This window comes from Silurus meridionalis, chromosome 10 (assembly GCF_014805685.1).
Source record: "Silurus meridionalis isolate SWU-2019-XX chromosome 10, ASM1480568v1, whole genome shotgun sequence".
Lineage (NCBI taxonomy): Eukaryota > Metazoa > Chordata > Actinopteri > Siluriformes > Siluridae > Silurus > Silurus meridionalis.
This window is the reverse complement of record NC_060893.1, coordinates 24,554,283-24,569,510: the sequence shown is the minus strand read 5'-3', so window position 1 is coordinate 24,569,510 and position 15,228 is coordinate 24,554,283. Positions and strand designations below refer to the sequence as shown.

The 15,228-nt window shown below is 42.5% G+C and overlaps 1 protein-coding gene across 1 annotated transcript in view; it reads right to left on the bottom strand.

Moving 5' to 3' along the window:
• Window positions 1–631: 631 nt before the first annotated feature.
• The window catches only part of fam135b (family with sequence similarity 135 member B), a 75,010-nt gene continuing 60,413 nt past the window's right edge, over window positions 632–15,228 (bottom strand). The window contains exons 17-20 of the mRNA XM_046859415.1: window positions 8,226–8,377; window positions 6,872–6,982; window positions 6,492–6,605; window positions 632–5,619 (exon numbers count right to left, since the gene is read on the bottom strand). Coding sequence (XP_046715371.1) covers window positions 5,414–5,619; window positions 6,492–6,605; window positions 6,872–6,982; window positions 8,226–8,377 — 583 coding nt within the window. The 3' untranslated portion in view covers window positions 632–5,413. The remainder of the gene's footprint in view (window positions 5,620–6,491; window positions 6,606–6,871; window positions 6,983–8,225; window positions 8,378–15,228) is intronic.

Genomic DNA, 15,228 nt, shown 5'->3' with positions numbered 1-15,228 from the left:
TCGAGAATGTATCGCCGAGTATCAAAGCACAATGTTTAGTTTCATCAGCGATTTGGCATTACGATTCATATAAATAAATATAAAAAAAATGATTGATGCCCAAAATGCTGCAGTAATCATCTAGCTAGCGTGATCATGCATAAATTCTGATTACGCTAATATAAACACTTATTCGGAAGCTGTGCACTCTCATAGGCGTGAAATGTGCATGGAACGTGGCCGACGAAGGCACTCGAGGCTAATGCGAGAAAAAGACTTTAAGTTTTTCACTTCGCTCCTTTCCTCATTATGTCCAATTAATTCTTGGCACGTGATGTATTTATGAGCTTCTAAATTATGAAAATCACAGCCATAGTCTTCAATTAAGCCAAAAATTATGCAGTGATGAATGTGATGGTTCCAAAAGGACCTGATTTGTAATGTACTAGACTCGTATTAAATTTCTTTTAACCAGTGCATGAACTACACGCTAACCAACTCGAATAATCCGATTGGCGAATGTGGATGTGAATGAACCGACTGTGAATACTCTGAACTGTGCCTGTAGATTTATATGTTGTAGACTGAAAACGTAAAGACAGGACATTGTCTTCATGTCAGTGTCCTGATGTATCACAGCAAACACATGAAATGTAAGGAAACAGCTCATGTTGTGCTTTTATTGGCATGTAATCATTAGCACAATTCATTGGACCAAAGTGTTGGGGCACCTAACAGTTTTTCAGCCATATGTGTTTCCTACAGAGTTGGAGGCACCCAGTTGTATAAGATGCCTTTGAATGCTGGAGCATGAAATATATTCACTTTAACTGGGAGAAACCTGTTTCAGCATGACAATACACCTCAGCTTCATGAAGATGTGATTTAAAGTGGTTGGAAGATCTTAGTTAAGATCCCCAGGCCTCCACACCTCACCTATACCCTTGAACGAGCACAAAGCTCCTCAAAGTTAATTGGAACATCTTCCCAGAAGAATGGAGCTTATAATAAGAGTAAATAGGGACCCAATGTGGAATTAGATGTTCAAAAAGCACATGGCAACTTTTGGTCAGATGATTTCTCCATATAATGTAGCTTTCCAGACATAACTATGAATAAAAAAAACACAATGTTTGATGGGAAAAGGTAAAAATATATAGGTGTGGCTGACAAACAAATCAATCTGAGCTTGTTTTTTTCTTTTGAAAACAAAATATGTAGGAATACATTCACCGAAAACACACAATATCCTAAAGCAAAAAGCTAAAAAAAAAAAAAAAAAAATCAGTGCTACCTCTGCAACATTAGATAAAGAATATCTTTGCTACATATAACGTACAGAGCAAACACGTTTACAGATGAAGAAAAACCCTGCTGCTTATTGAGGTTGCCTCACGTGGGGACACATTTCTACCGTCTGATATCATCAGTTTGCATGTTATAAAGATGTTTCTATGGATTTTGATCATCTAAGCTGATTGTTAGTTATCTTGGTCAGTATGTTTTGCTACTTTGTGGGGATTTTTGCTAGTCAAACTATTGTTTGTCAAACTTGCTACTCTGGAACAAAACAGCAATTACACAAGAGTCGACTCGACAATTTGACTCACTGGAAAGTACCGAAATTGTCTTTCAAACCAAGAAATCCAGTGGTCCTTGTGTATTGTGTAGCTTATGTAGCCCGGCGGGGTGACGTTATGACCAGGAAGCTATAAATAGCACATGGAATGAAGCCGAAACTAGCTTCTGTTCATGAAGCGCTCTGTGTGTATTGTCTGTCCATAATTTTTGTTCAATATATGTGAAAAAAAAATGAAGGCAAGCTAGAAAACAAAGCACACCTTTGGGCTGTGTGTTCCTCCTTGCCCCAGCTATAATATGGGGGGATACACACAGCCTATGTGTGGCTTGCCTGGGAGCGGAGCATGTGAAGTTGTTTCTCGAGGCTGCTGACTGTGCACATTGTGTTTGCATGTCAATGCACTTTTAAAGAAGGGTGAAGGAAGAAGCTTCAAAGAGCTCTTTCTGCAACCCACATCACAACCTCTACGTCAGGGTCTGCTAGGTCCTGGGCAAAGCCACATTCGGCCTGCCTCTTTGGTCCCAAAGCAGCGTTGTACTCCAACGTTATGGGACTAAAAGTATGTGGTTATGGGTCTGTGCCCCGGGTTGAAGAGACGCTGGTCAGTTATCTTTCCCCAAGTGTTGCATCGTCCCTCAAGACCCCGACATTGCCCCCTAAGCCCCTACATAATACGTCGGTGCTGGTGCATGCTGGAGGTCCAAGAGCTCCGCCATACAAAGGATTTAGCTCTCAGGGCCATAAAAGAGAATGCTATGGTTGTTTGCAGGTCTATGGCCACCCGAGCCTTCATTGAAAGGCACATATGGCTCGCCGTGCTGCTGGACGCCCTTCTAGTCCCGACTGAGGACAGGTGGCGGCGTTTCAGCGGTTCCTCCCACGTCGCTCTCATGGGGCTGCTGGGCGGAAACAGCCCCAAGTACAACCCAGCACCTCCCGTCATCGGGAGCAGTACTCTCCCCGCGAGGGATCCTGTGCGACGCTCTGGGCCGAAGCCCTTTGAGATGACAGATCTGAGGACTGTCATTTTCAACTCTTCTTGAGCACCTTCCTCTCAGGAGGGATCTCCTCTCTCAAGCAGGGGGTGCAATAGTTCACCCCCGCCCAGAATTGTGGAGTCTGTGGCTGTTGGCGCCATCCACCCTTAAAGTCTACGCATCTGCCATTTCAACGTATCGTGCCCCGGTAGCGGGGCAATCACTGAGCAGAGACCTGCTAGTGACGCGTTTTCTCTGCAGCACCCAGAGGCTGAGGTCTCCGGTGTGACCTAAAGTGCCTGTGTGGGACTTGGCCATTGTGTTGGAGGCTCTATTGAAGCCCTTTTAAGAGAGTAGGGGATTTGCAGGCCCTTTCTGTGGCCCCCTCTTTTCTGGAATTTGCTCCAGGCATGGCCAGTGCCTTCCTGTACCCTAGAAAGGGTTAAATTTCTTAGGTGCCCTCAGTCATCCTGTTAGGCTCCAGAATTCTATCCTCCTCCTTTTAGGGCCCCAGACCAGGAAAAGCTGAACCTCCTGTGTCCGGGGCAAACGCTGGACACTTATGTCCACAAGACGAGTCCGTGGTGGAAGTCGGAACAATTGTTTATCTGCTATGGCGCTGCAAGGAGAAACCTTCATGTGAACAAGCAGAGGCTGAGCAGGTGGATTGTTGATGCAATTGCATCCTCTTACGAGTCCTCTGGTCGCCCCACTCCCTTTGGGGTCAGAGCGCACTCGACCCAGAGTGTGGCAGCCTCTAAGGCTTGGTCCTCTGGAGTTTCGCTCCATGACATCTGCAACGCTGCGTTCCGGTCCTCCCCGCTGACCTTTGTCAGGTTCTATAACCTTGACCTCAGTGCCACTCCCGGCCCTTTTGTCTTCGACCTAGCTGTGCCCCCACATACTAGGCAGGGACTGGTCAGTTTGGCAGTATTGGATTCTCAGCCCCAAAGCGTTGTTGACGCAGCTTGACTTCCTGAAAGGGAACGTCTCTAGGTTACATATGTAACCCTGGTTTCCCAAGGGAATGAGACGCTGTGTTGTCCTTTTTCTTACAGAAGCATGCGCCAGCTTCACTCCATGTACTTTTTAAAGCTTCCTGGTCGTGACATCACTCCGCCAGTGATGCCATACCTTCTATTGGAAAGGTTCCACACGTGATTCAGAGTGTGGACAATGCGGAAGCATTCCCAAAGCGTTGTTGACGCAGCATCTTGTTCCCTCAGAGAACCAAGGTTACATAAGTAACCTTGAGACATTCTACAGTTGCCATTAATGCAGTTGTAGAAAAGGCAGAGGTAACAATTAACTGGATCATGTTATGTGTCAGGTATGGGTTTAAATATTTGCATTTGCTACATTTTATGGTGGATGTAGCTGATGTTAGCTTCAGTTGCACTTTATAATTTTGTCTGTGAGGCTTCAATGGATAAATACAGCTTGGAAATTTGACTATTAACATTTGGTTTCTCTTACAAACAGGTGTCGATGTGAGGGCACTCAATGAGAGGTACGATTATCCATTAAGTGAGAGTATACATGTCGGCCAATTTCAAATAACATTTGCGTTCCTGGACAGCGAGTGACCTTTTGTAGTCAGATAAAATCATACTTTGACTTTTATCGTTGTTAAAAATTTAGAGGATGTATTCAGATCCCTCTACATTGTGTTCACAGGTGGAGCATTAAAAAAAATAAAAAAATGGTAACAATTATACAACAATCAACACAATACAGGACACACATTAGCTTTCATACAGTATCTAATGAAAACCTCTCAGTTTTGCATTTTGGAAGGATTTTTTTCAGTAAAAGGTAGAGTTTCCTGCTTCCTACTTTCTTCGGTATGTCGTTACAGACTATTACAATTTCGCAGATCGACAAAAAAGAATACGTCTGTTACTCAGATACGTCACTCGGAAAATACATTAAACATTGGGATACTTTTGATCTGGGATACTGGGATGATTTTGATTTCGCTCAGTAGCACGTACAATGACCTGGAACATAAATAACGGCGCTTACAGTGAAATACTCTGTTAGTTGTTTCTCAACGATGCCCCCTTGAGACTCAATATGATATCTCTATATACTTCTTCACTATATAATCAATGTACATTCGTATATACATATATGCATACAGCATTTCTATAAGTATAGCATGTGACTCCTCCTACATTCTCGTCTGATTCAAGTCAGCGTAAAACGTTAAAAAATGTTTGGCTCTTGCTGAGACGCCACTAAAGTCTTCTGTGATTGGTTATTCAAGAAAACTTGATCTAATTGCCTGTTTAACGCAGATGAGACCCATTTATCAGATTTGCTCAGTGGGTCAAATCTGATTAGTTGGATGCTACATGTTATAAAGATATTTATTAGTGAGGTATGCATATATATATATTATTTTGGCCAAATCTGATTGGTCGGCTGCTGCCGTTGGGTTTATTATTTTCTTAATTGACCTTCTGATGGTGGAGGGATTCTGTAATCTGATTGGCCTTTCGTCAATAAGTGTGGTCAAGAGTTCTGTTGTGGCCTGATTGGCTAAAGCCATAGTTCCATCTGATTGGTGAGTTCCTGATCCGGTCTTAGAAAGACTGGGTGGGAGATATTATGCGTAATCTAATTTAGCTTGATTCGCGATCTCAAAATTTTTTTTAAGAGCACTGCATTTGGACAGTGAAGAACCAGTGATTGGCTTTTTAGACAGGATGAGCCCTGATTGTAGCCTGACGGATGCTTCTCCTTGTTAGATGTCTGTAAGCAGCCATGGACCTTTCTGATTGGCTGGTTGCCATATCACAGGGCTCTAAAAACCTGCCGATTGGCCGGTGAGTGTAGCAAAGCCCTGAAATGTGCGACGTGTGATTTGAAGCTATTTGAAGTACTCAAGGCCGGCGACAAGCAGGAACTTCTCGAGGAAGAGCTCGGAGTCGAGCACAGCGATGTGAGCCGCTCGGCCGATTAGCGTGTTAGCTGTGTTAGGTAAGGCGTGGAACACGTTGTGACGGATCACACGGCACTGAGGAGCGTCAATCAGCGGTCGCAGGAGGTTGTTTATCATCTCCGTGTACACAGGACCTGATGGATGGCACAAAAATATACAAATACTGTATTCATACTCAATCTCAGTCTTACTTACTCTTTGTCTCACACTTGTTCTCATGTCTTGCTCTCTCCCTGTCTTGCTTTAGTTCTTATTGTCTCACTTTCTCTCTCTTATTGTTTTGCTTTATTTCTGTCTCACTCTCAATCTTTTTCTGTCTCTCCTTTCTCATTGTCTCACTTTCTCTCTGACTCACTTTCTTTTCTCTGTCTCACTCTCTTTCTCATTGTCTAGTTTTATCTCTGTCTCTCCTTTCTTATTTTCTTAGTCTCACTGTCATTGTCTTACTTTCTCTCTATCTCTCACTTTGTCTCACTCTCTTTCTCATTGTCTAGTTTTATCTCTGTCTTTCCCTTTCTTATTTTCTTAGTCTCACTGTCATTGTCTTACTTTCTCTATCTCTCACTTTCTCATCATCTCACTTTCTCTTTGTCTTGCTTTTGTTCTTATTGTCTCACTGTCTTACTTTCTGTCCTACACTTGATCTCATTTTCTTACTTTTGTTCTCCTTGTCTCACTCTCTTTCTCATTCTCAAATTCTCTCGGCCTCACTTTCTCTCTGTCTTTTTCCTACTCATTGTATCACTTTCTCACATTCTCAATGTGTCTTGCTTTTATTATCTTATGTTATATCTGTCTCCCCCTTCTTCATTGTCTTGATTTCTCTCTGTCCCACCCTTTCTTATTGTCTTATATTCTCTATGTCTTACTCCCGTTGTCAACATCTAATTTTCTCTTCGTCTCACTCTTGTTGTCTCATTCTCTCTCTTTCGCACTCTTGTTTTCTACATCTCACACACCTAATGTGTGAGGAAATAGACAGACGCGTGATGTCACACACACTGACCTGTGGTCCTGTCCTTCAGAGCGCTTCTGCACATCTCTATACGAGCTGAGTGGAAAGGGACGTACCGGTCCTGAGGAGACGCCACCAGCACCACATTCTTAAAAAACTGCAGGCCTGAAACACGTGCACACACACACACACACACACACACACACACACACACACACACACACACACACAATCACACGGCAAACACACCAAATGATTTTAGCCGAGAAAATGACTGATAAATTCTTATTCATTAATCAATCAAATGAATAATATATTAAATTAATCAATTGAAATATTTATTTAAGTTAATTACTGTGCATATTGTATATATCTAAAACACTATTTCAGGCTCGATTCGCCAAAACAAAAAAAAACAGTCCGGAACATACCAGGTTTTTGGCTGAGCGCGTAGAGGAACGTCTGCCGAGGGTCCACGTGATCCCTGAAGGTGAGCTGAAGCAGGGATCCAGACTTCTTCAGCTTTTGCATCAGCCACAAACCTGAGAAGTGACTTTGTTTATTTTCATAGAGAGAAAACCTGTACCCTCACTCATGCTCATCTCTTTTATTGTTCTGCTTCTCTTTTAGATATGAGCTCTTACAAAGTCCTGACACTGGAGACTCCCATCACAATCACCTCCACTGACCATTTTGTTTTGTGATAGAAGAGTATCTGTGAGAGTGAAAGGAAAAGTTTATAGGTCTGTGGTGAGACCTGAGATGTTGTATGGTTTAGAGACAATGGCATTGAGTAAAAGACAGGAGGTGGAGCTGGAGGTAGCAGAGCTGAAGATGTTGAGGTTTTCGTTGGGAGTGATGACGATGGACAGGATTAGAAATGAGTTTATTAGAGGGACAGCACATGTAGGATGTTTTGAAGACAATGTGAGGGAGGTGAGATTGAGATTGAGATGGTTTGGACATGTGCAGAGGAGGGACATGGAGTATATCAGTAGGAGAATGCTGAGGATGGAGCCACCAGGAAGGAGGAAAAGAGGAAGACCAAGGAGGAGGTTTATGGATGTGGTGAGGGAAGACATGCAGGTAGTTGGTGTGAAAGAGGCAGATGTAGAGGACGGGGGGAATGGAGACGGATGATCTGCTGTGGCGCCCCCTAATGGGAGCAGCCGAAAGAAGAAAATGAAGATTGATAATTTTTTTGATAATCTTGTCCATGTGAGTGAAGAGTTACTATAGAAACGCTTTTAGGGATTTGCAGTAAAGAAAAAAACTAATCAACACCACCAGACCAATCGGCTTTACTCCTATTGAACCTACACTGTGTTGCCAAAACTATTCGGACACCCGACTTTTCCACTCGTATGCGGTTCTTTTACATCTTGCTTTGCTTGAACTTGGAGAGCCAAATGAGTTCCAGCATTTCAATGCCCCTGTGCACAAAGCCAGCGGCTCCGTAAAGATCTGCTTTCCATGGGATGGAAGCTCTACTGCTATAGAGCTCCAACCCTATTTGAGATGAAAGTGACTACACCCCAGGCCTCTTCACATGCTCACCTACATCAGCACCAGACTTTACCTAACACAATTATGGCTGAATAAGTCTACGGGAACATCTTCCCAGAAGAATGGAGCTTATGGTCGGGTGTCCAAAAACATTTGGCCTATATAGTGTGGTGTATGTATAAAACACATCCATATGTTTGTTAGAGCCGTATACAGGTATATGTTTATTGATTCTGTGTGTGGGTGTGTGTGTGTGTGTGTGTGTTTGTGTCTGTGTACCTGTGCTAACCAGCGTGCTGCTGTTGAACAGTGTTCCGAGGTGAGGGCCGGACAGAGACAGGAACGTGTGCAGTTTGCAGAGGTAGCAGCGGAATCGAGGCCTCGTCAGCACCGAGCGAATGATGACGTTACCCAGAGAGTGACCGATGAAACTGCACGCACACACACACACAACTAAAAATATAATTTAAAAATCGAATTTGCAATACAATAAAATGTATCTGTGTTACAGTTTAGCCTCACTAAAGAATTTCATTCTACAAACCGTCACTGACAATCTGTAAATATGGCATAAAACTTGAAACTTGTAAATATACAGGACCAGGTTCTTCTGTGTGACACTGCCACCAGGTGGCCACATTGTACCAACACATATACAAAACAATAGTATCAGCAAAAGTTTAATAATAAAAACAATAATAATTAGAATACTGGAACCAGCCTTGTGCAGGACTACAATCTCGTCCCTGACGTCCTTTAAGAGCTCTTTGGTCTTTCCCATGGTGGTGGAGAGATTTGAATGCAAGAGGTTGATTCTGTGACTGGTGTCTTTTAAACACATAACGAGTTGATATTAGGAGTTCTTTCCTAAATGTACAGGACTAATTTGGGTGTGTGGGAGACAAAATCCTTGCTGGTTGGTAGAAGATCAAATACTAATTTTACTCCATTAAATACAAATCATTTATAAACTTTCTTTAAAGTATTTTTATGGATTTTTTTATATTCTGTCTCTCTCTGTTAAAATAAACCTACCATAAATATTCTAGACTGTTCATTTCTTTGTAAAGGGACAAAATAATTATTTTCCCCACTGTAAATACAGGTGCATCTCAATAAATAAAGATCATTAAAAAGTTGATTTAGTTTAGTAATTTAATACAAAAAGTGAAACTGGTATATTATAGAGATTCAGCACACACACACAGACTGATATATTTCAAGTGTTTATTTCTTTTCATTGAATGATTTTGGCTCAATTAACAAAAACCCAAGCTAATATATTATATACCAGTTTCACTTTTTATATTGAATTACTGCAGTAAATTATATATATACAGTAAGGAAAATAAGTATTTGAACACCCTGCTATTTTGCAAGTTCTCCCACTTAGAAATCATGAAGGGGTCTAAAATTGTCATCGTAGTTGCATGTCCACTGTGAGAGACATAATCTAAAAAAAAAAATCCAGAAATCACAATATATGATTTTTAAATTATTTATTAGTATGATACAGCTGCAAATAAGTATTTGAACACCTGTCTATCAGCTAGAATTCTGATCCTCAAAGACCTGTTAGTCTGCCTTTAAAATGTCCACCTCCACTACATTTATTATCCTAAATTAGATGCACCTGTTTGAGGTCATTAGCTGCATAAAGACACCTGTCCACCCCATACAATCAGTAAGAATCCAACTACTAACATGGCCAAGACCAAAGAGCTGTTCAAAGACACTAGAGACAAAATTGTACACCTCCACAAGGCTGGAAAGGGCTACGGGGAAATTGCCAAGCAGCTTGGTGAAAAAAGGTCCACTGTTGAAACAATCATTAGAAAATGGAAGAAGCTAAACACGACTGTCAATCTCCCTCGGACTGGGGCTCCATGCAAGATCTCACCTCATGGGGTCTCAATGATCCTAAGGAAGGTGAGAAATCAGCCCAGAACTACACGGGAGGAGCTGGTCAATGACCTGAAAAGAGCTGGGACCACCGTTTCCAAGGTTACTGTTGGTAATACACTAAGACGTCATGGTTTGAAATCATGCATGGCACGGAAGGTTCCCCTGCTTAAACCAGCACATGTTCAGGCACGTCTTAAGTTTGCCAATGACCATTTGGATGATCCAGAGGAGTCATGGGAGAAAGTCATGTGGTCAGATGAGACCAAAATAGAACTTTTGGGTCATAATTCCACTAAATGTGTTTGGGGGAAGAAGAATGATGAGTACCATTCCAAGAACACCATCCCTACTGTGAAGCATGGGGGTGGTAGCATCATGCTTTGGGGGTGTTTTTCTGCACATGGGACAGGGCAACTGCACAGTATTAAGGAGAGGATGACCGGGTCCATGTATTGCGAGATTTTGGGGAACAACCTCCTTCCCTCAGTTAGAGCATTGAAGATGGGTCGAGGCTGGGTCTTCCAACATGACAATGACCCGAAGCATACAGCCAGGATAACCGAGAAGTGGCTCTGTAAGAAGCATATCAAGGTTCTGGCATGGCCTAGCCAGTCTCCAGACCTAAACCCAATAGAGAATCTTTAGAGGGAGCTCAAACTCCGTGTTTCTCAGCGACAGGCCAGAAACCTGACTGATCTAGAGAAGATCTGTGTGGAGGAGTGGGCCAAAATCCCTCCTGCAGTGTGTGCAAACCTGGTGAAAAACTACAGGAAACGTTTGACCTCTGTAATTGCAAACAAAGGCTACTGTACCAAATAATTAACATTGACTTTCTCAGGTGTTCAAATACTTATTTGCAGCTGTATCATACAAATAAATAGTTAAAAAATCATACATTGTGATTTCTGGATTTTTTTTTTTTTTAGATTAGGTCTCTCACAGTGGACATGCACCTGCGATGACAATTTCAGACCCCTCCATGATTTCTAAGTGGGAGAACTTGCAAAATAGCAGGGTGTTCAAATACTTATTTTCCTCACTGTATATATATATATATATATATATATATATATATATATATATATATATATATATATATATAATATACAGTTAAAACGTTTATTTTTTTATATATTTTTAATAAAAAAACTACAAAAACTACTACTACCCCTATCAATACTACTACTACTACTACTACTACTACTACTAATACTACTACAAGAACAACTACCACCCCTAATAATACTACTACTACTACCCATCTCAATACTACTACTACCACAACTACTACCCCTATCAATACTACTACTACCACTACTACTACCCCTATCAACAGGGCCGTGCACAGACCTTTTGAGGGGCATGTGCTGAAACTGAAAAAGGGCACCCCCCTCCCTTTTTTATATCAAGATTATTTAGTAACACCACCAAAAAAAGGGCACTTCGGAGTGTAAGGGCAAAAAGGGCATGTGCTCTGCACAGGTTGAGCCCTACCTATGCACGTGCCTGCCTATCAATACTACTACTACTACCACCACTACTACTACTACTACCCCTGTCAATACTACTACTACTAGTACTACTACTACTACTACCACCAGTAGTGCTCGTTACTAAAAAATAGTAACTAGTTACAGTTACTCGTTACTTCATTCAAAAAGTAACTCCGTTACTTTGTTGATTACTTACACCAAAAAGTAATGCGTCACTGTTAAAAGTAACTTTTTAGTTACTTTTTAAAAGAACGTTCTTTAATGTTTCCATTAATGCCCTTTTATGCGTTATGGTCTACAAACACAAAACTGACTTAAACACAAAGTAATTTTTAAACACTATTTTATTTAAGTCAGAGCAGCACAAACTGAATATATCACAAGGATTTCTGAAATAAACAACAAAACAAGCTGAATAATATATTCACAATCAAAAACTAAAGTGGCTTCTGCTGTTGTGTTAAGCTCTTAAAATGTTCCTTTCACAGCTGAAGTATGAAAACTATCAACAATGTAGAACAGAACACCGGGTTAGCTTCTAGCTTCTAGCTTCATCGAGGCATGGAGTTTCTGGAGGTGTTGCTATCGCAGTATATACGAGCTTCGAACCAGTGAGACACAGTTTACATTTGACTTAAAAGTTTTTGTCTTTATACTCAACTAAAGTGAAATAATGAGCATATTTCCACTTTGAGAAACTCGTCTTGCTCTCGCCTCGACTCGCCATTACTGCCGCACAGACCTGAATAAACGGAGACATGCCCACAGTGCGTCTTCTTCGTGTTTACAGTGGTTCATCCACCAATCCTACAATGCAACGTTGCTGTAAACAGGTAAGGCTGTAGTCTACACTTCAGCCCAAATTCATTCATTTAAAAAAGTAACGGGTAACGCACCATACGGTAACGGTAACGGAGTTACTACTACCACTACTACTACTACTACCCCTGTCAATACCACTACTACTACCCCTGTCAATACTACTACCACCACCATCACCACCACCACTACCACCACAACCACTACTACCCCTATCAATACTACTACTACTACTACTACTACTACTACTACTACTACCACCACTACCACTACTACTACTACCACCACAACTACCACCCCATCAATACCACTACTACCACCACAACCACTACCCCATCAATACCACTACTACCACCACTACCACTACTACTACCACTACCACAACCACTACCCCATCAATACCACTACCACTACCACTACTACCACTTCTACCCCTATCACTACCACTACTCACCACCACCACTACCACTACCACTACCACCACTACTACCACCCCATCATCACCACTACTACCACCACCACAACCACCACCCCATCAATACCACTCACCACCACAACCACTACCACCCCATCAATACCACTACCACCACTACCACTACCACCACCATCACCACCACCACCACACCACCACCACCACTCACTACTACCACCACCACTACCACCACCACCACTACCATCACTACCACTACCACCCCGTCAACACCACCACTACCACCACCACCACCACCACTACCACTACCACTACCACCCCGTCAATACCACCACCACCACTACCACCACCACAACCACCAATCCCCATCAATACTCACTACTACCACCACCACCACCACCACCACCACAACCACCACCCCATCAATACCACTACTACCACTACCACCACCACCACCACAACCACCACCCCATCAATACCACCACCACTCACCACTACTACCACCCCATCAACACCACTCACCACTACCACTACCACAACCACCAACCCCATCAATACCACTACCACTGCTACTACCACTACTACCCCATCAATACCACCACCACCACTACCACCCCATCACCACTACCACTACTACAACCCCATCACTACTACTACTGCTACTACCACCACTACCACAACCACCACCCCATCACTACTACCACTCACTACCACCACTACCACTACTACCACTACTACTACCCCATCAATACTACCACTACTCACTACCACTACTACCACTACTACTACTACCACTACTACAACCACAACCACAACTACCACCCCATCAATACCACTCACCACTACCACAACCACAACCACCAATCCCCATCAATACCACTACCACCCCATCAAACCACTACCACAACCACAACCACTAATCCCCATCAATACTCACTACTACTACTACCACTACCACCCCGTCAATACCACTACCACTACTACTACTACTACTACAAGAACAACTACTACCCCATCAATACTACTACCACCACTACTACCACAACCACCAATCCCCATCAATACCACTACCACTACTACCACTACTACTACCACAACCACAACCACCACCCCATCAATACCACCACCACTACTACTACCACAACCACCACCCCATCACCACTACCACCACTACTACTACCACAACCACCACCCCATCAATACCACTACCACCACTACCACTACTACTACTACTACCACTACTACTACCACCACAACCACCACCCCATCACTACCACCATCACCACCACCACACCACCACAACCACTACCCCATCAATACCACTACCACCACTACCACAACCACTACCACCACTACTCACTACTACTACAACTACTACTACCACTACCACCACTACTACTACCACCACTACTACCACTTCTACCCCTATCACTACCACTACTACTACAACCACTACTACTACCACCACCACTACCACAACCACAACCACTACTACCACCCCATCACTACTACTACTGCCACTACTACAACCCCATCACCACTACCACCACTACTCCCACCCCATCAATATTACTACCACCACTACCACCACTACTACCACCACTACTACCACCACTACCACTACACTACTACTACTACTACTACCCCAATTACTACAACTACAACCCCTATTACTACGACCCCTACTACTACTGCAACTACTACCACTACTACCACTTCTACCCCTATCACTACCACCATACTACTACCTCTATTACTACTACTACTACCCCCACAACTACGGCCCCTTTGACTACTACTACCACAACTACTACCCCTATTACTACTACTGCTACCACTTCTTCTACCCCTATCACTACTACTACTACTTCTACCACCCTATCCTGTGTGTTTGGTGCAAGTGTGTGTGTGTGTGTGTGTGTGTGTTTATGTGTGTGTTCACACCTGATTCTTCCCACAGTGAGATTGTAGAGCTGAATATGCTGAATGATCTCATCCAGCAGTCGATCTGTCATTGTGTCAAAATCTGCAAACGTGTCCGTCTGGGGAGAGAAGCAAGTGGTGTGTGTGTGTGTATAAAGAGAGAGAGAGAGCATTAGTGACAGTAGAGATGGTAGAGATGACAATGTCCCTTAATGTCTCTGTTCTCTGTTTCTACAATAATAGATTTATTTATATTATCATTGAATAAATGAAAGACATCCTGGTAAATGAGATTTGTGAAGCTGGAAAGCTGCTTCGTGAGAACATCCACTGTTGCAAAATGCTATAGAAGTAATATAATATTTAATTAAATTAAATGGTATTGAATGAGGCCAGCACATGTATCTTGTTTTGTAAAAATGCTCAAAATAGGTAAAATGTTGGTAATTAAGTATCTGGGCCATAGTTACACAAGCTGAAGTCAGAAAAATCTGACTGAATTTTAATCATCTAAGGCTAAGTGCTAATGAGTTTAATGTCCAGAATAAATCAATAGTCTAGAATAGATTTGTCTAGAGTGTGGATTATTACCTGGTTGCGTTCAGACATGAGGAAATCGAGCCTTGACCCTGGCAGGCCGAGTTCAATGAAGGTCTTCACTACCACCACCACTACCACTACTACCACCACCACCACTACTACTACCACCCCA